Source organism: Coloeus monedula (assembly GCF_965178545.1).
Source record: "Coloeus monedula genome assembly, chromosome: 1".
NCBI lineage: Eukaryota > Metazoa > Chordata > Aves > Passeriformes > Corvidae > Coloeus > Coloeus monedula.
Genome location: NC_138781.1, coordinates 25,846,323 through 25,869,753, shown reverse-complemented (window position 1 = coordinate 25,869,753; position 23,431 = coordinate 25,846,323). Strand labels below are relative to the sequence as shown.

At 44.3% G+C, this 23,431-nt stretch overlaps 1 protein-coding gene across 1 annotated transcript; it reads right to left on the bottom strand.

The window, feature by feature from the left end:
• Positions 1 to 1,619: 1,619 nt before the first annotated feature.
• TAC1 (tachykinin precursor 1) lies at positions 1,620 to 6,604 on the bottom strand (the record flags this gene model as incomplete). The annotated part of the gene is made up of 5 exons (XM_082280978.1): positions 1,620 to 1,669; positions 3,895 to 3,948; positions 5,590 to 5,613; positions 6,254 to 6,350; positions 6,482 to 6,604. 5 exons carry the CDS (start codon positions 6,602 to 6,604, stop codon positions 1,620 to 1,622), a joined length of 348 nt encoding a protein of 115 aa, XP_082137104.1.
• Positions 6,605 to 23,431: the final 16,827 nt, after the last annotated feature.

Sequence of the window (23,431 nt, the reverse complement as noted above, 5' to 3'; positions counted from 1 at the left end):
CATGATTTCCACAGTCCTTTTGCTGTGCTGCTATCCCAGCAGTCAGCTTCTCCTCCTCATTGAGCTCAGTGGGAGTTCATACAGAAGTTTATTAGTCAGAAAATTAGCCCTGGAAAGACAAAGAGCTGCCAGAATGCCAGTACAACCCCAGTGTCTCACATCAGTGTGGTCCCTGCCACAAGTCCACCCCAGTTTTTCCACCATGCAGCCCCCCCACCCTGTTAGATCTGGTTTCTACCTAGCTGAAAGTGGGATCTGTTTTAAGCATGGGCAGGCTTACGTGCTGCTTCTAACCTAGCAGGAGTGAGGTCCTGTACCCACCTGCTCCTACTGGGGGTAGTTGTGATGATGCCTTAGGTAACCTAGAAAATAGAGGTTTAGAAGTTCATTTCCAAAATGGAAAACAACAAGCAGTGAGTCCCTTTGTATTAAATTTAGCTTGTATACACTGTTTTTATTGGTGATTCATCTGCAATGAAAGTTTGCATCATAGCATCAGAGAAGTACAGCTTGTAGCAGGGGGAAAGAAGATAGAACTCCAGCTGCCTTAGCATCCGGTGAGATGGATGTAGCACTTCAGGACTATCCTGGATATATAGCAATCAGATATTTTAATTAAAAATATAATTACAATCACTTTTTTTTTTATATTGCATGGATTCACACCAACAGGTGCTTTATTATAAATCTGAGGGACAGAGTTTATTAAGAGCATACTTTCAAATAAAAAACCTACAATATTGGATTAATTCCACAGCAAATTATTCCCCTTGGGGCTGGGGAATACATTATGCTCTTTCCATTCAGTCAGCCTGCTTCATGACTTCCGTCGGGTTTAGAAGGGACGGCACCTTGTGTGACCTGGAGCAATCCCAGGAACTCCTATCTCCAGTAACAAATCCCTCAAACATTCACTAATTACACATGAGGAGCCTCCCTGCAAAAAGAAAACATTAATTTGATATTTCTTTCCAGTCTCAGACCACTGTTGCTTGGATCCAAATCTCATTCCAGACCAACATGGGAAATAACTCCATCATTTTCACCAAAGGAAGGATGTTGCAAAAGCCCCAGAGTAGTTTTTATTTAAAATGTTACTATCATAAAATTCCAGACTATGAAATTAAGACCTTGGACTCCCATTCAAACATTACCCATTCCCTTTTTTAAAATATATTGATAACATAATCACAGAACATAAAACATGCTGCAATGATACAAATATATTTTTTGATACAGAAATTACAGTACATTATAAACCATGAAAACAAATTGAGGCACTAGACTGAACGTCAGTTCTGGTCTGCACTAGCTGTGAAGCTGATAGACTCACTTCCAATGGACAAAAGAATACTTGCTTTTTTAGTAAACATAACTTTACAGGTCATATCAATGTGCTTTGTTGTGAGACATCACCAGGGTCGCTGGTCCTTTCAGAACCACAACACACCTACACAACAGCTATCACTGCCACAATATGAAAAATAATTTTATTGAATGTACAACTCAAAAACCAAACCCCTTCAGTTATTAAATAAATAATTATTTCATACAGTGGTTAGTTTATATTACACTGCATTAGAACAAATGAAGTTTAATAAATAATGCACAGGAATGTCTCATTTACGCCTCTGTTCGTAATTCTGTGCTATGCTCCCTTCGGAGGACCCTGCAAAAAAAGAAGCAGATTGAAGCACAAGGTACAGCCTGGCATAAACCCCAGCAAGCACGAGAAGTGTCAGTCAGAGACCTGCAGCCAGCTGGGGCATCACCAGACCCCAGCAGCATGTTTGGAACAGAGACCAGGGCTCCTGGCCCAGCCCTGAGCTGCTTTGATCTGGTTTTACCTCTCTGACTACACTGTCCTCCAGGAGGCTGAAGGTCTGAGCAGTGTTTTCTACCTTTTGTCTGCTGAGCTGCTTGAAGCACCATTATCTCAGAGCCACTTTACATCCCAGTAATTCATCTAAGTGATGGGATCTGAGCATTCAGGTCAATTTGTGGTAGAGGCTTTCTGCACGGACATATCAACCTTCATTCCAGTACCATCAGCTCTTTGAAACTCTCCCTGTCCACAAGCCCTGCACGCAGGGATAATTTTACTATTAAAATGCGGCAGGAGCCAAGCTCCTCAGATGTACTTAGACTACCACATCAACTAGCTGCAGGCTAAATTAGTCATAAGTAACTTATGTTTAGTAGTGGTAGATCTCTCCTTCTCGTTCTTTTAAAATGAGAGCAAAACCTAGAGAGCCCTTCTTGAGCAAGGCTGTCCCCAAACCAGGGACTGAGACATCAGCACCCCCTTACCCTGCTTTGGCACATGAGGCTGTAAATCAGCATCCTGCTCACACCCAGAGGGACACCGTGAACTCCTGCACATTGTCAGGGTGCTCAGGGGCTTTTTGCAGAAGAAAGCCACAGCATGGGGTGAAGGTGGGGACCCATTAAATATCTTCCAAAAGGGAGGAGTGAGGGTAGTCCTAGCACTTATTATTCCTGGTCTTGCTTTGATTACACAGTCCTTAGGACCTATCTTCACCTCTAGTGGAGCAGAAGCAACTGCTTATGATTTCCCCCTCAAGGAATCAGGCAGAAAAGCTGTGAATTCTAGTTTTACCTGTCAGACAGGTATTGCATAGTCCAGCAGAGTAAAACATCATTATTCCCTTTTTGTTAGAAATATCACATTACAGTATCCTCACTATACCAGCAATTTTGAAATTACAGCAGTAAAATCTTTGCATTTTTAAAAACATTTTCTGTACTTTACATTCTCATATTAATGTAAATGTAATCCCAGTGGAAACCAAACCCAATTTATTACTTACAGGCTATTTGCTTTTGTGATAGCAGATGTATTTACAGGTATTATGTATTTAATAGCTATTGCCACCACAGAAAATTGTACAAAATTATTCATGATACATAGCAATTTGCAAAATAATGCAGAGAGCAACATTACTAGTCTTGAAGGGGGTTTAATTGAAAATAAAAGTTACTGACAACCATAATTGCAGAACATAGATCGCAGCACGTATCCACATAATATAAAGGTGTCAGCTAGTAACTTAACTTTATCATCCATTTAATGAAACAGTGAGAACTATTTCAGAGACATTAAATACATATTAGGTTTATTATTTTTTAAATTCTGATCCTGGAGAATCAACTCATACTTTATGGTTCACAGTGAGGGATTTCCTCAGTACAGTCCTATAGCACAAGGAAGGTAGAGCTATGGGGAGTCTCCAGTATCCCAGAGGGCTTCTGCACAGGAGGGGAGAAGAGAATTCTGCCCTGCATGGATGCTGTGGGAAAATAAATTCACAGTATCCACTCAGTATAAAATACTTTAGGTGAAGTGAAAAGCTGGAAGATGCTGTGAATGTTTAACAGCCTGATCTGCAGAATGAGCTGGTGTTAACAGCAAAATTCTGTTCTTTCACCTTCTACTCCTAGTGCTAGGAATAATGGTCTCCAGAGAAGATATCCCTTTACCTGATGAGATCTGGATTTAGACCACAATTTTAAGTGACCCTTGCATTTTCAACCTCCAAATTTTTCTTGATATGTCAGTAAAATTTAGGGGTTTCTCTTTCATTAGCACTTTGGGGACTAGCAGAACATGCAAAGACAGGGCAGTAATGAAAGTGCTCTTGGGAATGCTACCTGAGCTCGCCTGCAGCTCAGACCAGCCTGGCCATTTCAAGCATTGGAGTGAAGGGAACTCTGAAATATCTTGGGTAACAAAGAAAACCCAGATTCTTTTTCAGAGAACTCTGGATCTGCACTACATAAAGACTGCTTCTTCCATCCGCTGGGAGAGAGAGAAGAGGCAGCGGAATGAAGAGGCTGTGTTTCACTAAGTATCAGATTTAGTCAAATACATACCAGAATTTAAAGATCTTTTGCCCATAAGTCCAACAAAGGAGTCTGTTTTATGTCCTGAAAAAATATATTTAGGGGTGTTTTAATACATTTTAACTAGGCAGGCTTTTAAAATAACAGGTTCTTGCAAGGAAAGAAGACAGGCTCCAAAACTGTTTATCTCACAGACCAATTGTTCACATCACTCAGACAACAGAGAACAAACATCAGTCTGACTAATCAAACAGGATAGACCAAGGCACAGGCCAGTTAGTGGACATCTTCTCATTAGCTTAGACAGATCTTTGGTTTGGGATTTTTTAAAGTATTATGGAAAAGCAGTGGCCACTAACAGATTCTTATTTCTCTCCCCATACAATTCCTATTGATCTGAGCAAATGCACAAGGAGGCAGTGTCTTGGTATAGCCTGCATCTGCATGATGCATCTCTTCTACCTGTTGTTTTCTTTCTGTAACGTGGAAGAAAATCCTCCCTTGCAGGTCAGGTGGAATCCTAACTGGAGAAGAAGCCAATGGGACTATGTCTCAACACATCTGAGCTAGACAGTCTGGCTCTATTTTTGGAATATTTATAAGTTCAGGTATTACCTTCCTGTCCATTAGTATTTCTCAAGACACTGGAAGTGTCGAGGATAAATTAACTCCAAGTTTAGGCCTACAGTACATACCAGGTTATAGTAGTAGCTACAGTTTCAGATAAGGAATGAAAATGAACGGTTCTTCTTTATCTAAACCGGCTTTTGAGACAAACTTAGAAGTTTCTTTTTGGAAAGAATTTTGCTTGGAGAATTCATACACAAAGCAAGATCCTCAGATCTCACATGTGTTAATTCAAGCTGAAGCAGTTTCAGAAAACTATAATTTTTTAGTTTAGTCAGCAGATAATTTGGCACAAGCTTTGTATCAGACTATTTGGTTTTCCAGTACTTAACCCTAGAGAAAGCTTCTTGTGGATAATAGAACACTGGGACAGTTGTTGACCTCTGTGGACAGAGAAGGTTTCACAGAATGCAAGATCATTTTTACTTTATAAAAATCTTCCAGTTTCTCTATAAACATCATGAGACAATTTCAGAAAATAAAACTACCACTGTGCAGAGCAAGGTAACACCACAGTGCTGATACCATCTCCTGCTTGGTGGTACACAGAAGCAGAGCAAGGCACACTTATTAATGGAAAAAGATATGGCTCTTCCTATGGCAGCACATCATCAACCAGCCCCTACTGTGAGCAGGGGTCTGATTCCCAGCCAGGCAATGCTGAGAACACAGATACAATGTCTCACATGTGAGGACATGGGCGCTCCCATGAAAGCATTCCTGGGGGCTTGGGAATTCATTACTCTAATTTTCCAGATTTTGCCATCTTAATTGCTCCTCTCAGAGTCTGGCAGTAAGCCTGCCTTGCCAATGAGAAAGGCTTACAAAATCCCCCCCTTGGGAAATAAGAGAGAGCTGCAACATCCGCACATTAATATGGATTGAAATCTCAAAGCTTGCAGCAGCTCAGATGAGATACAGGCTCACAGTGGCACCGAGGGGGAGGTTTCAATTCTTTAACAGATCATTTCTCCATCAGCAGTGCTGCCAGTCCCTAGCTGAAACCAGTCACCTTCTAAATAAGCCAGTCAAATACACTATTCTCTATTTGAATATCTTCTAATGATTACTTAAAATATTTGTATTTTTTAAACTTACTTTTGTGAGAGATCTGGCCATATCCTGATTGGAAGAGGAGAGGAAAGAGGAAAAAAAAAAAAAAAAAAAAAAAAAAAAAAGAGTTGTTAAAAAAGGATTGGCATATACATATGATGCTACTGCAATGCTTTGAAAAAAATCAAACAAAAAAACCAAACCTATCCATATTCCACTTAAGGGAATTTAAGGTGATGGTTTACAACTGCATTTTTCTTTGAAGAGACTACAAAGACTTGTTTCAGCTTAGCCCACACAATTTAGATTAGTTTAGCTTCAATTTCTTAGATCAATCCTTGGTGCAGTAAACATGTAGAAAACATAACAATAATTGTATACTCAACCCATATCCACACTTGGGTCATTCAGTGGCATGTATGCTGACCTATGAGTTATCCTGCTATTCCTTACTGGGATTTATGCGCTGTAACTGGCACACACTTAAGACCTTAAAGCCCTCTCTTTTCCAGTCGGTGAGTTTAACTCATATAAAACTTAAAAGAAACAACCAAACAAAAAAGCCTAAACCCAAACTAGCCTCATGGCAGCTTATGAAAAAGATGTAACACATTAAACCCGAGCGATAACTGTGAAAAGTTTGGGCAGGCGCTGAGAGAAGAGGCGTGCGGAGAGGCTTGAGCAGCAGGCAGCCCCCAGCCCTGCTCACCGGCATCCCGCTTGCCCATGAGGCCGAAGAACTGCTGGGGCCGGGGTCTCCGGGCCATTCTCTGCAGGAAGTGCTCCAGGGGCAGCGGCAGCTCCTCCTACGGGGCGACAGCGGGCGGCGCTCAGTGCAGACCCCCCACTCAGACCCGCCCGGGGCAGTGCCCGGCACCGCAGAGCCGCTGGCACCGATCCCGTCGCTGCCCCACCCCGCGGGGCCGCCGGGGCTCACCTTCGCCTGGTCACTGTCGGACCAGTCGGACCAGTAGCTGAGGTCGTCCGTGGTTCCCATCTCCTCGCCCAACGCCTGCGCCGAGGCCAGGAGGAGCACGGCGAAAGCCAGCGGGAGCCTCATCGCCGCCTCGACGTCCTGTGGGGGCAGAAGTTGGAGCCCTGGCAGCCGGGGCGGGCGCGCACAGCCCTGCACGCACTCTCACACAGCCGCCCCGGGGCACACCTGGGCACACCCTCCCTCTCACGGATAGCCGCACACGCGCCGAGTTACTCCGGCACCCTGCCCCGACTGCTACAGATCCCTCTGGATGCGCACACCCCCCACCTTTACTAGACTGGCACACAGCTCGGTGTGCACCCCAGCGCGCAGACACAGACACGCACAGCCAGCGGTACCCCTCCGCACACGTACATCCAGAGGAAGGCATAAACACACCCTCACACGTCTGTGTACATCTAGGCATTCACACTTTCCCAGATACACACACGCAGCCAGGTGCATCCCACTCATACACGCATCCAGGTACACAGGCATCCACTTACAAACTCATACAAAGAGCTACACACCTTAAATGCTCACACCCGTGTACGGGCGTAGCTGTCCACACACACACAGAGACTCATAGCCAGAGGTGCGCACTCATCCCTTCGCGCATCCGGATAGGCACATAACGACAGGCACAAAAACATGCTGGCACATCCAGGGACACGCACGGGCAGACACACAAGCGCGTATAGGCACCCCCACCCCCGCATAGAGGCACACACATCAAGACCGGGACAAAGAAGTACACACGCACAGCCGCTCACAACCACAGGACAAGCGGACCCCTCACACACAGGCACGGCCGGCCGGGCTCCCGCAGCGCACGCACCGTCTGCAGCGGGGAGGCGGGCGCTGCTCGCCGAGCGCATTGGCCGGCCGCAGGAGCGCTCCCCACTTTATATACCTGGAGACGGGGAGGGCCGAGGCAGTCTCATTTGCCTAAATGCAATTACCCCCGGTTTTATCGTCCCAGCCCCGTGACAGCCCCCGCCCCGGCGAGCAGCCCCCGCCCCCGGCTCCCGCGGCGCCTCCCGGCTCTGCCCGCGGCCAGGCAGTGCGGGGCGGCCGGGCGGCTCCCCCCGCTCCCCCCGCTCCCTCCCGCCGCAGCTCCGCGCCCTCGGGGCCGCCCCGGACCGTCCGCGGCGAAGGCGCGTCCCGGCGGCGGACGCGGGTGCGGACGTGGGGTGTGGATGCGGATGCGGGATGCAGGTGCGGATGTACGGGCGCAAATGCCGCTTTTCGCTTCTACCACCCCGCCCTGCTCCCCCAGGGCATGGAGAGCCGCTCTCCGCTGCGAGAGGCACCGCCGGGAGAGAGAGCAGCGGGCAGGGGCCGGGGGCCAGCGGGAAGCGGGGAGGGAGCCCCGGAGCCTCCCGTGCCTGGGCCAGTTCCTCCCCCGGGTCTGTCTCCCCCGTGCCGCTGCTCAGGTAGCCCCAGCCCATCGGGACCAAAAGTGAGGGATGCACGAAGCTGAGGAGGGCCTGACGGGGTGGGTGCCATGTTTGGGGCACCGGACCCCCCAGGTCTGGTGTGTATGTGCCTGCAGAGGGTCTGCTGCCACCGAGCAACAGGCTGGCACCGCTGGGCTCCTTGCTGTAACAGGCGAACGCCTGTGCTGGAAAGAGTACTGAGCCAGTCTCTCCAGCAGCACATCCCTGCCTGCATCCTTCCCTAGGACAGCTTTGCACTGCTGCTGGCATTCGGCTCAGATAATTGCTTAGGCTGTTATCTGTTTCATGGTTGCCCCATCTTATTTCTCCAAGGTAAACTGTGCATGAGGCTTCTCACTTAACCTTGGTGGTCCCTCAGCCCCCACGTTATAAGCCTAAATCAGGCAGTTTGGACAGAGTTATTGGGAGTTAACAATGTTTCTTTTGATAAAGAATGGAATGCTCAGGAGCTCCGTGGTACCACCACTCTGCTTGCTCCAGGATGCTGCCATTAAGGTTACAGTGGTAAACTTCTTCTCTAAGGACTGTTAATTGGCATATAATTGTAGATCCAAGGGAGACTCAGAACCTTCTCTAAATAAAAGTATGATTAATATCAGGCCTCCCCATTAACCAGAAATGCTCCTCAGAACCCAAAGCATTTCCCGGAACACAATCAGTCATGAGACTCGTCCAGGTTCTGTGGATGTCTACACTTTGTCTATAACACTGCACTTATATAAGAAAGATTGTGACCGAGTGAGCTGAGGGTCACTCTGGTCAACATGGGCTGTTTGAGAGTGTGGTTGAGAAAAAGAGCGGTTTGGAGAAGCCCAGCAAGGGACTTCATGCAGCCCAAGCGCCTGAAGTGGGTACCTCTGTTGAGACCTCAAGCATGGGTAGTGAGAATGCTCCTCATTCTGACTATCAACAAGCTTGCAGAAACTACAATGTTTATCAACTCTGGAAACCCAAACCATCAGATTTTCATGCTGCAGCTTTGCAGCATTCCCTTTGATGTGTGAACTTTGAAGTCTCTTGAAGAAAAATTATTTTCTTGTGGTTTTTTTATTATGTTGTTTCTGTTTACTATGGTGACAACAGAGTACAGGTCAGATATATCAAGCCAGGCTTGCAAATCCTACAAATGTTCCTGAAGCTCATGTCTCTCAGAAATCCTGACAACTCCCAACTTCCTATGAAGTCAATATCTATCACCTGGGAGTCCATGGAAAGCACAAGTTCGAACCAAAAAATCCTATCTGTTCTAATTCTCTAATTCAATGTTTTACCAAAATGGATGTAACCATAACTTGACCTATGAAATTACAGGGATTTTATTTTTTGAGAGAGCAAGAGAAGAAAAATTTAAAAGGGGTCCTTTCTAGTCTTCAGAGACTTTAATGAATTCAAGTACTTTATCTCAGACTTACCTAATAGTTTGGGTGGAAATGAAAAACTGATTAATATATCAAGCTCACTTTTCCCTTTCTCAATTTTAAAATAAATTGGCTGTTTAATCTTTCCTTGACCTGCAATAGCCAGACATAGCACCATGAACTTTTCAGAAAGTGAGCAGAATTCATGGCTAATGAGCAAAGCTGATTCCTAGGAAGATTTTCTGAGTTCATTTCTTCATGTGAAAAGAGGTAGAAGGCTCAAAAAAGGAAGCAAGCTGAAGTGCCTGCCTTTGTGCTGCCCAGTCCCTATCCTAGGGATGCACCAGAGCATGGCAGAGTGCCCTTTGTGCACAAACAAAACCCCCTGTTTCACCAAAACTGCCTCTGCCTCAGACGTATGATATTGGTATATCAGCTTTATATCTCTGAGTAACATTTTGAATAAATGTGTGAGCTCAAAGGCAGGTACAAGGTGTCTGTGGTGGATATTTCTTTTCTATCCATGCTCAGGACACAGACCCCACCCCTCTGCTGCAGCTAGACCATGTGATTTCTGACAACCAGCAGGAAGATTTTTGGTTATGAATCAAGAAATCATTAGATCCAAATGACCCAAAAAAGGGTTGACATTTCCTGTGGAAGTGACAGAGAAAGCTGCCTTCAGAGTCCTTATCCAGACACTTCCTTAATAAAGATTAGGAACTGGACTAAAGGCACTTGCTGTGGCTTGAATCTCAACACTAATGGAAAACTATTTGGGAAGCAATTGCTTGTGAAACACACCTCAGAGAATTGGTTTTTCAGTACGCTTAATGTGACACCTCTTGTGTAATGATCCTTGTGAAAAGTTTATTTGAATTTTATGATGATGTTTTGGTTTCCAGTAAAAAGTCTGATAGTTAAACGATAAGTTACATTGGCTGCTATACTGTTACCTGGTGATTCTTATACCATTAACAAACAGCTAATGTGTGATGGCAAAATAGCAAATTACATGTGCCCATGAAGATTTTGTGCAGAATACAGATTTGAATTTTTTGAGTATGCACAATTTCAGAGCACTTGACATGAAATGAATGCATCTGTCATTGTTCTTCAGTGGTCTTGTGCTTTACAACTGCATGCTGTACATTTAAACCTAGAGCCTAATTCTCGTGTACATTGAGATCTCTTCATCACTTTACCAGGGACACTCAAATAACAGAGACAGCCCCAGAAGAGATATTTTATGTAACTTCAAAAATTAGGGATGAGATACAGTCATCACTGAGCACAGTGATCCTGTCTGTACATATACCAGACCTCAGCTCTGATTTCGATCGTGACAAGAAGACTGGAAATGTTCTTATCCAAAGATACAACTTTGTAAACATTGGAAAGAGAGACCGTGATTGATGACCTCCTAAATTTTTCATAGGTATGTGTCTCCAGTGTAAATAGAACGATTTCAGTTGCAGATGAGGGCTCTTCGTAACACAGTGATTTATTTTGCCGCTGTAAGATTATTTATTGGCAATGCATTCAAGTGGCATTGGAAAAATTAGCAGAACTCACCATAGCATCCTATTTTCTAATTAAGTGTGGACAGATTATTGAATTAATCTTTCACCTTTCTTGTATTTTAAATCTTACATTGCAAATTTGTCATCTTCAATTTTTCCTTTAATGAAGGTTTACATTTTCAGAGCATATGCTCATACTTATAAATGCCTATGAGGCATATGTGGTAATTATGCACCTCCCTCTCTCTCTCTCTCTTCCCCCGTCTCCATCTATAAAGAATGAGTTCTTATTCTTCTGTCTGTAAAATAAAACATATTGTGCTCACAGGCAGGCAAGGAGGGGAGCCATGAGATCTGCATGCCACAGGAATGCCCTTTCCTGGGCAGGCATAGGCAGAAGCAAGGCTGATCTCACAGTTACCGAATCATCTGGTAAGAGCTTAAAATGCAATATTGGTCTTTAATTCTCACTTTGAAAAGTTAAAGGGTTTTCCCCACTCTTCTCGTCACTGTCATCTTTTACACTCCCATCACTGCTCTGCATCCCACCAACCCACTAGTATCACATCTTACTTAGAGCGAGCTTCTTTAACCATGATCTGAGGCCCACTTTTGTCCACAGTAAGTTAGACACAAAGCTGGGATGTGGGACCTAATGGAAATAAATGTCAGGGTATTAAAATGCTGAATGTAAACATACAATATAAACGTTGCAGAGAAGGTTATCCCCCCCAGCCTAATGTCTCTAGAGGCAATCATCTGCAAGGGAAGTAATTGCAGTCCTGTCAAGCTTCTTGGGTGCAATAGAGAGCATGTCCTTGGAAGGGAAAAAAGCACTTACTTTCATCTGTTTGTAGATCTCTGAGAAACAAAGCTGTGCAAAGCCATCTCTACATCTGCACGAGCTGTGAGGGAATTGGTGAGGAGAAGGGCCTCTAGAGGAATTTCTAGATGTGTATTATTTCCAAACAACTGTGAGAAGAACTGGACTTGCTACTTGGAGATGCCTTGCCATAACTCTGCAAATGATTTTCATAAGAAAAATGGGAGATACAATATTTGCTCATTTTGTTCAAAAAAGCCAACAGGGAATGACATTTGAACAGCACATTTCGATAGAAAATACAGGACAGTATTCTTCTCACAGAGACAGTGTCTGTTGCTTTTAACCATGAAACCAAGGTTTTTTTCACATTTGCCATCACTAACAAGATGGCCAGATGCAGAGATATACTTACAGCTTTTTACCAGCTAGGCTCGTAGTTCAATGCCTTAGAAAGCCTCGGGCAGCCTAGAGAGGTAGCGCGGGCAATCCAGCATTTCAGTAGCTCTAAAAGTGGTAAATCACAGCTGCAAAACTGATATCACCAGCAGAAGCAAAGAGGGAGAAATATAGCTTTCAGCTTGCCTAATTCCCACAATTAGAGCTTTCAAATAGAAACAGACAAGATGTTCCCAGAAAGGGTGCAAGCCAAAGAAGGCGGGGTCCTCCCTTGGTCCTTTCTTTTATTCGGAGAAGGGGAAAGGGGAGGACTGGGGGCGGACCCAGGGTGACCGGCCAATCAGACACTGCTAAAGAGTTTGAGTTATATTTGGTTTTGCCCGCGCTTGGAACAAAGGGGTTCAGAGCACATGGCAGAGGCAAGTGTCTTGGGGAGGGAGAAGGGAAGCTCAGAACAGGCAACAATTCCCTATTTTTTTTTCTTTAAAGCTGGGCTGTAACTTACAGTGCATAGAACAGTAACAAAACAACAGTGCAAAACATAATTGGAATCTATCGTCCCTACAACTCAACAGTACCTAGGATGTCTTTAAACTAGTTCCCCAGTTAAAACTCAGGTTTTTTTACAGTCAGGACATCTATGATATGGGCTATCAGGACGAAGATTTACAAAATACAGTGCAAAATGTGAGTGCGAAACAGTGCAACTTAACTTAAGGGATTAACATCAAAATCTGCAGTAGGGGGTTTATATGAGGGTGCAAAATCAGGACCCTTTTACGGCATCTCCTCCAGGAGGCAGTTTTAACCTCCTTAACTTTTGAGGGAGTGACATAAGGTTTTACCCATTTACCTGGGATCCACCTCAGTCCTTGAGGGGTAGATATACTGGCATACCCACGTCCCCAAGTTACAAATTTGTGTGGTCCTTGGATTTTTTGAGTCTCTGGGTCCCAGATCAGGACTTCTGGATTTTCCTTCAGCTTCTGTCTCTCGGTGTTCTGGAAATGATGATGGATGGGAGGGTTTGGATCCTCAAAGGTGCTGTTCAGGAAGTTTATGGTAAACAACGCTTTGCTGAGTCTGAGGACAGGTGAGTTGAGTTTAGTGGTCCCTGATTGTTGTAGCAGCATTTGCTTGATGGGCACGTTCGACAATGCCTTGTCCAGCTGGGGAGTGAGGAATACCTGTAACATGTCGAAATCCCCACTGCTGATGGAAGTTTTTAAACTCCTGAGAGGTGTAGGCAGGTCCATTATCAGTTTTTATCTCCTCAGGTATGCCGAGCACAGCAAAAGCTTGGACAAGATGTTTTTCAACATCCCTAGCTTTTTCACCTGCATGTGCAGAGGCATACATAGCACCAGAGAAGGTATCAATAGAAACATGAACGTATTTTAATCTCCCAAATTCAGGGAAATGTGTGACATCCATCTGCCACACTTCACCGCTATTAATGCCTCTGGGATTGACCCCCATGCCCAGTGATGGAAGCTGTAGCTTCTGGCAGTTGGGACATGTTACCACTATTGCTTTTGCCTGTATCTGCGACAGATGGAACATGCGGATAAGAGCAGGAATATTTTGATGGTACATGGCATGGCTCAATTTCGCTTGTTCAAAAACTTGGGGGAGCTTTGGTAAGTCGGCTGATAGAACTATGTCTGCTGGCATAGCCAGAGCATCAGCTCTACGATTACCCTCTGCAATAAATCCTGGCAGGTTTGTATGTGACCTCGCATGCATGACAAAATAGGCATGCTCTCGGTGGGAAACCAGATAAATTAGCTTTGAGAGCAAATAATAAATTTTTTTGTTTGAGATTTCTTTTAGGAGACCATGCTCAGCTCTAGCAGTTACTCCAGCTACATATGCTGAGTCTGTGACCAAATTAAAGGGTTCTTTGAACCTCTCAAATGCTCTAACGACAGCTGCTAGTTCAGCTACTTGTGGTGATCCCTGGATTACTTTGATGTCAGATTCCCACTTTTGCGTCTTTGGGTTTTTCCATGTGATCACGGACTTTTTACTCTTTCCTGAAGCATCAGTAAAATGGTAATCACATCGAGGGGTTTTCTACTCTGAATCTCTCGAGGGATGAAAGAGAATGCCAGATTAAACAATGTATGTTTTGGGTAATGATTTGAGATTTGGCCTGAGTAACTATCTAATGCAAATTGTAAATTTATATTATTTTGAAGCAGGTGATCTAATGTGTCTGTTGTTACAGGTAAGTAGATGCATGCAAAGTCACATTCTGCCAGGGTGTGGAGCCTTGCTCTAGCCTTCATGATAATTTTTGCCATTAGTTCTTGTGGCTGTGTGATGGTTTTAGGAGGTTGGAGTGGAAGGAACACCCATTCAATTATGATGAGGGGTTCCTTCTGCTCTTTGTCCCACTGAAATATGAGGCTGTGAAAGCGTGGTACCTTCCCTGGAATGACAAGCTTAAAGGGTAGGGAGGGCTGGTACCTGTGTGCTTGTCTGGTGGAAATGATCTCTTGTATCTTTTTGAAAGACTGCCTTGCCTCTTCTGTCAGGGATCTAGGGCATGCTGGACCGCCTTCCCCTTTTAACAGGTTTGCAATAGGAGCTACATCTTCTGTGGCGAGTCCTAACCAGGACCTTAAATAATTCAGTGTCCCACAGATCTGTTGCACTTCCTCTGGTGTTTTTGGGTTATTATTAATGGTGATGGGTGTTGGGGTGATAGAGGTTTCTGTGATTTTGAGTTCGAGGTATTTCCAAGGGCTTGTTCTCTGCATTTTTTCTGGTTGTAATTCAAAGCCCTTGGCCTCTAGGGCCTCAATCACCATGTTAAGTGTCTGCTTGAGATACTGATTATTGGGAGCACACACCAGCACATCATCCATGTAATGTAGGATGATGGCTTTCTCTGCTTTGGCACGGATGGGAGATAGAATTTTAGCAATATACTCTTGGCAGAGAGTTGGGGAATTTTTCATACCTTGGGGAAGCACAAGCCAATGATAACATTCCATGGGAGTTTCACGATTAATAGAGGGCACATAAAATGCAAATCGAGGGGCATCTGCAGGGTGGAGTGGAATATGAAAGAAGCAATCTTTAATATCAAGAACAGCTAAATGCCAATGTTGTGGGAGCATTGAAGGTGATGGCATACCTGATTGAAGGAGTCCCATGTCTTCAATAACCTTATTGATTTCTCTAAGATCTTGGAGGAGCCTATATTTGTTCTTTCCTGGTTTTTGTATTACAAACACAGGAGTATTCCAGGGGCTATTACTTGGTACTATATTCCCTTTAGCCAACTGTTCAGCTACTAATGTTTTGAGTGCCTCTAAGTTTTCTTCTTTTAGCGACCACTGGTTAACCCACACTATTTTCCAAGTTAGCTTTTGTGGTTGGCAACTCAGCTCCAGCAGTCGCAAGGGAAAATTTTGATGTCTAGGGGTGATATCAATTTTTGTTCCACACTGACACATGGCATCCGTTCCCCACAGGGTGAATTTGGTGTCCAGGACATATGGACAAAGTGCCGCTATTTGTCCTTCAGGACCTTCAATTTGAATGGTGTTTTTGGATTGCTTCACAGTGTGGGTACCTCCAATCCCTTGTATGATGCTCTGACTGCAATTCCCATTGCACAGGCCACTTATCAAATGGAATGACAGACACATCAGCACCTGTGTCTATCATTCCCATGATACCGATTTAATGTGATCTGTGACGGAGCTTACATTCTATTACAGGTTTGTAGTTTCCCAAAACCTCAGTCCAATACACGGTTGGGATATGACCATCTGTGGGCAGGTATTTGGGCAGCGGAATGGCCTGTGACTTGACCGTTTGGCATAAAGTATGGTGGATATATACGTTGTACCATTAGGTTAGAACACCCGTTCTGATCCACTTTCATGAGTGTGGGTGTAACCTCTATCCCAGCAGCTGTTTCCCAAGTGTCCCCAATAAAAAAAAGGTATGTAAAGTCTGGCATGTGGTCCACATTCTGGAATGAGAAGGGTATTACAGTCTGTTTGTTGTTGTTGAAATGGTGTGTTTCATCACAGGTTACCTTAAACCTGAGTCCAGAAGTCCAAGTTGCTTTGTCTGCAGCTCTATTTATGTCGGAACATGGGGCTGTTAGGACACGTTGGGTCGCTAGTTTCCCTGCTGTTGACCTGGGGAAACAGTCTTTGGAGAGTTTTTATCAGCAATTATAATTGCTCTGCAATTGCGAGCTCCATGTCCCTTTTTCTGACAACGATAGCATATAAAGTTACCTCGAGATTGAGTTTCCCCTGTATCCATAGCATTCTCCACAAGCTCTCCCACCATCCCCACTTTTTTCAAAAAGGGAACAGCTGTGTTCAGCTGCACCTTCTTTGTACAGGCTTTGAGGATGGATTCAACAGTAGGAGGAGGATGCAGAGGGAGAGTGAGGATGACTTGTTTGCAAGCATCATTTGTATTTACTTGGAGCAGTTCGAGTAGGAGTGCTTGTTGGAGGTCAGGATTAGGGACCTGGGAAAAGATAACTTCACACAAACGGTTATAAAAGTGAATAATATTTTCATTTGGCAATTGCTTGATGTTGGTATAATGAGATGTAGGAGTCTGAGATGGTAGTAATGTTAAGGCCTTTTCAGCACCACATGTGATTTCAGTAAGAACTGGACGAGGGATAAACATTGCTTATTTTTGGGGATTTGCCATATTATTGTCACCAGATAAAAGGTCTAATGTGATATAATTGTTGCCAAAGTCCAGGTAATTATCTGGAGTTTGCCACAAAATTTGCAATAAATCAGATAAAATTATTTTCCATTGTTGTTTCCACAACACAAAATCACCAGGTGTGAGAAGAGTTTGCATTATTGTTATTAAATCATGAGGTACAAGTAAGTGAGTAGCAAAAGTAGCACTTAAAAGGCTCTTAAAATAATTACTGTGCCTCCCAAACTCCTTAATTGCCTTGCACAAGTCCTTAATATTAGAATAAGGAAAGGGTGTCCAGCCAGGGTTAGCTATTGTGCTAGTATGAGAGAGTGTAGTAGTAGCAGCACCAGTTACTTCTTGGTAGCCATGGGTTTCAGGATTTAAGGCGGTAGTCACATGACTGTAGGAACCTGGGGTGGGACAATGGGAAGCAGGGGCGGGGAGTGGAGGGGCAGGGGCGGGGAGTGGAGGCAGGGACACGGCCGGAGGAGGGGAGGGGTTGTGGGCGGCAGGGGCGGTACTTGAACCATGGGTGGGAACAGAGGGAGGGGTGAAACACGACGCTGTGGGGGCGGGGTTGGGGCAGGGGACAGGTTGTGACACAGGAGTGGGAGGGGATGGGGACAAGAAGGGATTTGTGGGGTGGGGAGAAAGGGATTGTGGGAGGTGTAGTTTGGAGAGGAAGGAACATTGCATCCGCCATTATTGGAGACAAACAAACTCAGAGAAAAGGGGCTGGGCGGAGGGGGTTTTTCCCGGGCTGCGAGCACACGGCAATGGCTGCCCCTGGGAACAAAGAGATCAGGGGAGAAGGGGTTTTTATGCGTGCTTAAAACATGAGGGCTAGAAACTGGGGACAAAGGAGTGGAGAAAAGGGGTTGGAAAGGTCCTGGGACGGGCTCCAGATTCCCATCCAAGGGAGGGTGCTGAGGAAACACGGGTGAGCCAGGAGGATGATGGCCCTCCTGTCCTGAAAAGGAGTCTGCTCTATCTGTGTTTTCCAGTGTAGGGGAAGAGGGGTCAGGGACACAGGGGTTGGAAAAGGGTGTAAGGGAATTAAGAGGATTTCTGTGGTGGCTTTTCATGTACTACTTTTTTCTCCAGCAAAGTATAACTTAGTAACAGGAGAGGAAAACATTTTGAAACTGTTTCGTCTCCTGAATGCCTAAGAGAGGAGAGTTTTCTCCCAACATTATCCCAAAATTCAGAAGATCTCATGTCCTCGGAGGTCAGATTAGGAAAGTACTGAAAAAGCCATCGTACAAAAGACTGAACTAGATTTTTAGGGTATTTATGCCCAGTACAAGAAAGGTAGCTTTGAACTTGGTAGTATATTCTCTATGATGTGCAGAAACCTCAGATCCCATTACGAATGCAGCACCACAAACTTCAGCCCCAAATCGCAAAAAAAGAGGAGAAAAAAAAAAAAAAGAAAAAGAAAGTTTGCATCGGCACCAGCTTAAGACAGGAGCCCCTAAACCAGCAGGGAAATACTCACCAGAATTCTGGATTTATCACAGGAAAGCAGGTCCGGAGAAAAAAATAAGCAAAGTGGGTCTTCTACTTTCCAGCCGTTCCCTCGCCACGTGGTGTGGGGGAGGGTGCAGGCTGAGGCTCTGGGCTCGCTGTTACACAAAAAGTAACACCTCGCCACACAGAGCTGGCACAGCAGGAGGTACAGAGCTAATTCCAGCAGACACGCAGCTGCTGGGACACCCTAAAGGTGTCTCTGAACTGGGGTTCAGAGAGAGCACGCTGGGCACCATATGCAGAGATATACTTACAGCTTTTTACCGGCTAGGCTCGTAGTTCAATGCCTTAGAAAGCCTCGGGCAGCCTAGAGAGGTAGCGCGGGCAATCCAGCATTTCAGTAGCTCTAAAAGTGGTAAATCACAGCTGCAAAACTGATATCACCAGCAGAAGCAAAGAGGGAGAAACACAGCTTTTGGTTTGCCTAATTCCCACAATTAGAGCTTTCAAATAGAAACAGACGACAAGATGTTCCCAGAAAGGGTGCAAGCCAAAGAAGGCGGGGTCCTCCCTTGGTCCTTTCTTTTATTCGGAGAAGGGGAAAGGGGAGGACTGGGGGCGGACCCGGGATGACCGGCCAATCAGACACTGCTAAAGAGTTTGAGTTATATTTGGTTTTGCCCGCGCTTGGAACAAAGGGGTTCAGAGCGCATGGCAGAGGCAAGTGTCTTGGGGAGAGAGAAGGGAAGCTCAGAACAGGCAGCAACAGCCAGGGACAACCATGAAATATGGTACAAAATATTTCCAAAGCTGAGGCAGAGTGTGAGCATCATTGTCCTGAGCTTGACCAGGGAAAACCTGCAATCTGAGCTCTCCTCACAGTGCAAAGGGCTCAGAGCAGCCAAGGAGCAGATGCTTGAGATTAATTAGGTTTGTCACTCTTGGAAGAAAACTGCTGACATTGCTTTGTTCTGATGCAGAGACACTGTTTTGTCTCCTGAAAACTTTCTAGTTTACAAATATATTTATAAATCAGTTAATTTGATTCAAACCAAACCTTGTGAGTCTGGATCTCACTCTCTAAAGCTTTTTGCTTCAGCTGTCCAAGCTTATCTGCAAACTACCTCACAGTGACCTGTGAAAGTAAGGGAGGATTTAGACTTACTTCATCAACAGGTGAAACCAAAACCGTGTCTTAAAATCTAGCCTTAGCACACCTTCTGTAAAGCTTTTCTGTAGGAAGTACAATATTTTCTCAGAGAACAACCTTGGCCTTAGTAAATGTCACAGTTGGATCATCAAAGCCAGGTCCTTGGCCTGTTTTCAAGACCTGAGTATCTTCTTCTGCCACCAGAACCTGTCCTCATTGCACTGGCCTCTGGCTGGCTCCTGCTGTGGACAGTAGTGGTGGAGGACAATGGTCAGGCTGGAGTGATAGCCCAGGAAGTGGAAGAGCCCCAGCCTCATGCCATGGGAATACACAACAGCACTGCTTGGTTATCTGGGAAAGCCATGGACACATCACAGTCTCACTCACTCTATTTTGATCCCTGTGCAACAGCAGCCCTCAGTGGCTGGGCACGGGCCCGGGTAGCCCTGCCTCCCACCCCCACTTCCAGACCTTCTCCCACAGGGATGATGAGGGGTGTTCTACACTGTCTCCTTCTGCCGATTCCCCACAGCTTCCCAGTGCTCATTGCAACATCAAAAAAAGGAATAGCTGCTCATGGCTGCTATGATCTCTGATTAATTGAAACACTCTCTTAACTTGAGATCAAACACTGATGAATCATCCTCTCTTCTACGCTGTTTTAGAAACTGGATAATTTATATGACTATATCTTCATTGAATATTAATAGTTTTCTCAGTAACTTGGTACATTTGAAAAACAGATTCAGACATCAGCAGGATAAAAGGGCACAGTTTTGGAAAAATTTAGATTAATTCTAATATTACTACAACTACCAGGTTTTTAGTAGTTATGTAAAACAACTTTTACAAATCCATAACACTACCTTCATTATTTACACTTTTTGCATCTCAATGTATCTCTCTTCTTCCTCAAATACCTTCAACAGAAGTTCACAGTATCTCCAGAAGTCTTTGAAGTCCTCAAAAATCTTGCATATGAGTTTTGTACTTTGTGTTTACTTCACAATTTTTAGGAGACTTCATTCTAAATCCTTAATACGTATATGAAACCCTGTGCAACAACTTGTAAAAGCACATTGGCATTTTTGGAACAAACACCTAGAAATTTTGCGTTGGATGTAGCATTGTGCATGGCGAGATATAAGTGAAGTAAAGAAGAAGAAATTGCTTGAGGACGAAATCGGTGGAAGATGTAAGGAGCTCAGATGCTCAAATAAAAGAGAAAAAAAAAAAAAAGGTAGGGGAGAAGATACCAAGGACAGTTTTGCTGCTTTGATAGTCATTTGAAGTAAAATACCTTTCTGTGGCCTGGCTGTCTTGTCTTCCAATATTGAATCTTACGATATACCCATATTTTAAAAAACTGTCAAGTTCTAAACTCATATTTGTGACAAGTTCATTTTTAAGTAGGTCACTTCCTGACAAATCCTTCAGCTGGAAAGATAACAAAAAGTGTGAAATTAATTTATAGGGATTCTTTATTACATGGAAGTTTAACAGAAGTAGCTGCCTAACCAAAGAAGGGCTGTTCATACTGGAATTCAAATGTGTGTCCTGAGGAGGAAGGTGACAGAACTGCTGGTGGATCCTATGGAAACTCGAGACTTTTTCATCAGATCATATGTGAGGATATTTTGCCTGTTTGTCACTGTCATCCTTTCCCACTCACCCCACGCTGACTTCTGAGCAATTTTAAAACCTCGTCACGTCTGACGCAAATGCTTTAACAAGGGCTGAGCCCCACCATTGTTGGCAGGTAAGAGGGAGGGACAGCTCCCCACAGCAAGTCTTGGGGGGCCACCTCCAAGCCCAAGGAAATTAAAGAAGCTTTCTCTCACCCCACAGCCCCCACTGCTTGATGTAAAGTCCTTGATATGGTGGGATTCTTGCTTAGATAATTTGCATCTGTTTCTTCTAGTGTTCCTTTTGATGTGCATGATGAAAGACTTGAGGGCTCTTTGCAAAGGGCTGGAGGACAGAGCAGGAGGGTCACAAAACCTTGGGTTGGTCTAAGGAAAGATGCCTCCCTGTTGAGTGTTTGGGCCCTGCTGTTCCCTGTGGTTCCCTGCGAGTCAGAGCTCTGTGAGAGCCCTTTTCCTCTCCCCCCTTTTCATTCTTTCACATCTCACCCACCAGTATGACTTTGCTCCCAGGTTCTCCCTCTTGTTAGTGGAGACCAGTGAATGACATGTTAACCTGGAAGCACCCATGCCTTTCGGAGAGTCCTCACTTCTACTGGGCTTGCAGTCATCTGAAATGAGATTACTGGTCTGCCTCAGACACTTGATAATTTCTGTCCCATTAACAATTCAGTCTTAAGAAACTAATTCTTTGTAAGTTTGAGGCACAAAACAAGAAGTAGTCAAATTAAGAAGGTGAGAAAATCAAGTCTTTTAGGAATGCCTACCAGTAAACCTCACTCAGTCATTATTTGGCTAGAAACAAAAACTTCCATCCCTTCAAAAAGTCACACACCAGACTGTGTCATTCTCAAATCTAGAGCCTGCTTCTGCATACCTCCCAGCCCTACTCAAAGAAGGGCTAAATTCCTGAACTCTGCTGAATTTCTCATCTTTCTGGTCACTTGCAGCCATAAGAGATGGGTGTCATCTAGGTTCATACCATTCTCCATTAAGGCAAAGCTGTCATATTTTAATTAATTAAGAGATGCATGAGGTCTTATCTCAGAGTGGCCATTAAAGCCCTGGCTCTCCATCCCATTGCCCTCACAGATGCATTGTACTGTGTGTACACAAATAGTTTTGGTAGTTTGTATTGATTATAAAATTGTGCCCTGAACAGTTTCCTAGACGGTTGATTTACCCAGGACATCCAGAATAATTAATTCAGACAGAAATGATGAGCAAATCTGCAGCTGTGCTGGCTCCCACATAAGATGCCAACTTGCAAGTTCACTTGGCTCTCTGTATCCACAGCTGCACACAGAGCTGGGGGCATTGGCTGTTCCGTGCACAGGCAACACTGCCTGTCTGTGGCCAGGAATGTGAAGGAGGAATGGCTGTTTAGTAAAATTTACTTCAGTTGGCACAGTGTATGTCCAAATGATGGAAGCATATCACATGCCTTGCATGTGTTCCAAATTGTGGAAGAGAAGTCTTCCTGTATTTTCATATGCAATTAGTAATAATAACAATAATAATAACAACAACAACAATTTTTATTATTATTGTTACTAGTAGTAGTAGTAAAGAGGATTTAGATACATAAAAGCATAAGGACTGCAGTGTTTAAGTTTTAGCTTCTTATTAGAATACATCAAGGAATGAAATTCAGGTTCCTACTTCTCCTGACCAACACCAGGAAGAAGCAGATGCTTGGAAACAGAGTGCAAACATCCAATGCACAGTCAGACCACCTGGGGTTAGTCAGAAGGAAGTGTGGAACTCTCCTATCCTGCCCATCTTCAAGTTAATAATCTCATCAGCTGTTTGCTCTTTTTTAAAATTAAAGAACTAAACCACTCTGCCAAAGAGCTCAAGGGAACTGCTGTGGTCTTTTAAAATGATGGGAAGGATGCTGCTCATTTTAACTAATTTGAGAAGTGGATTGCATACGGATCTACCATAATTGGTGTACACTCACTGCACAATGCATAAAAGGCAATGCAAATTGCTCTGTGGTTTATTCTTAGCGTTAGAAAAGAAGGATGAAGGCATCGCCATTGACCTTCACATAAAGCTCTGGTTAGTGAAAGTAGACTGAGAGGTGATACTGTGCCTAGCAGTGCTGATAGATACACTTCCATTGCAGTAGGGAAAATACTTTGCTGATAATACTAGAATGACATAAGATTTATGCCAGAATAAAGATGTCTACTCTAAGGCAGCATGTTGAATAAACATGGTCCAAGTGAAAGCTAGAGTGGTGAACATTTTCTTGCCCATCTTAGTATGAAGATAGGTTGTGCTTATAAAATGTGCACGTCTTTCTTGAGTAGCTTATCCCAAGTTTTGTGCAACAGATAATGAGAAACATGTTAAATATGTTTGGACACATCAAAGTT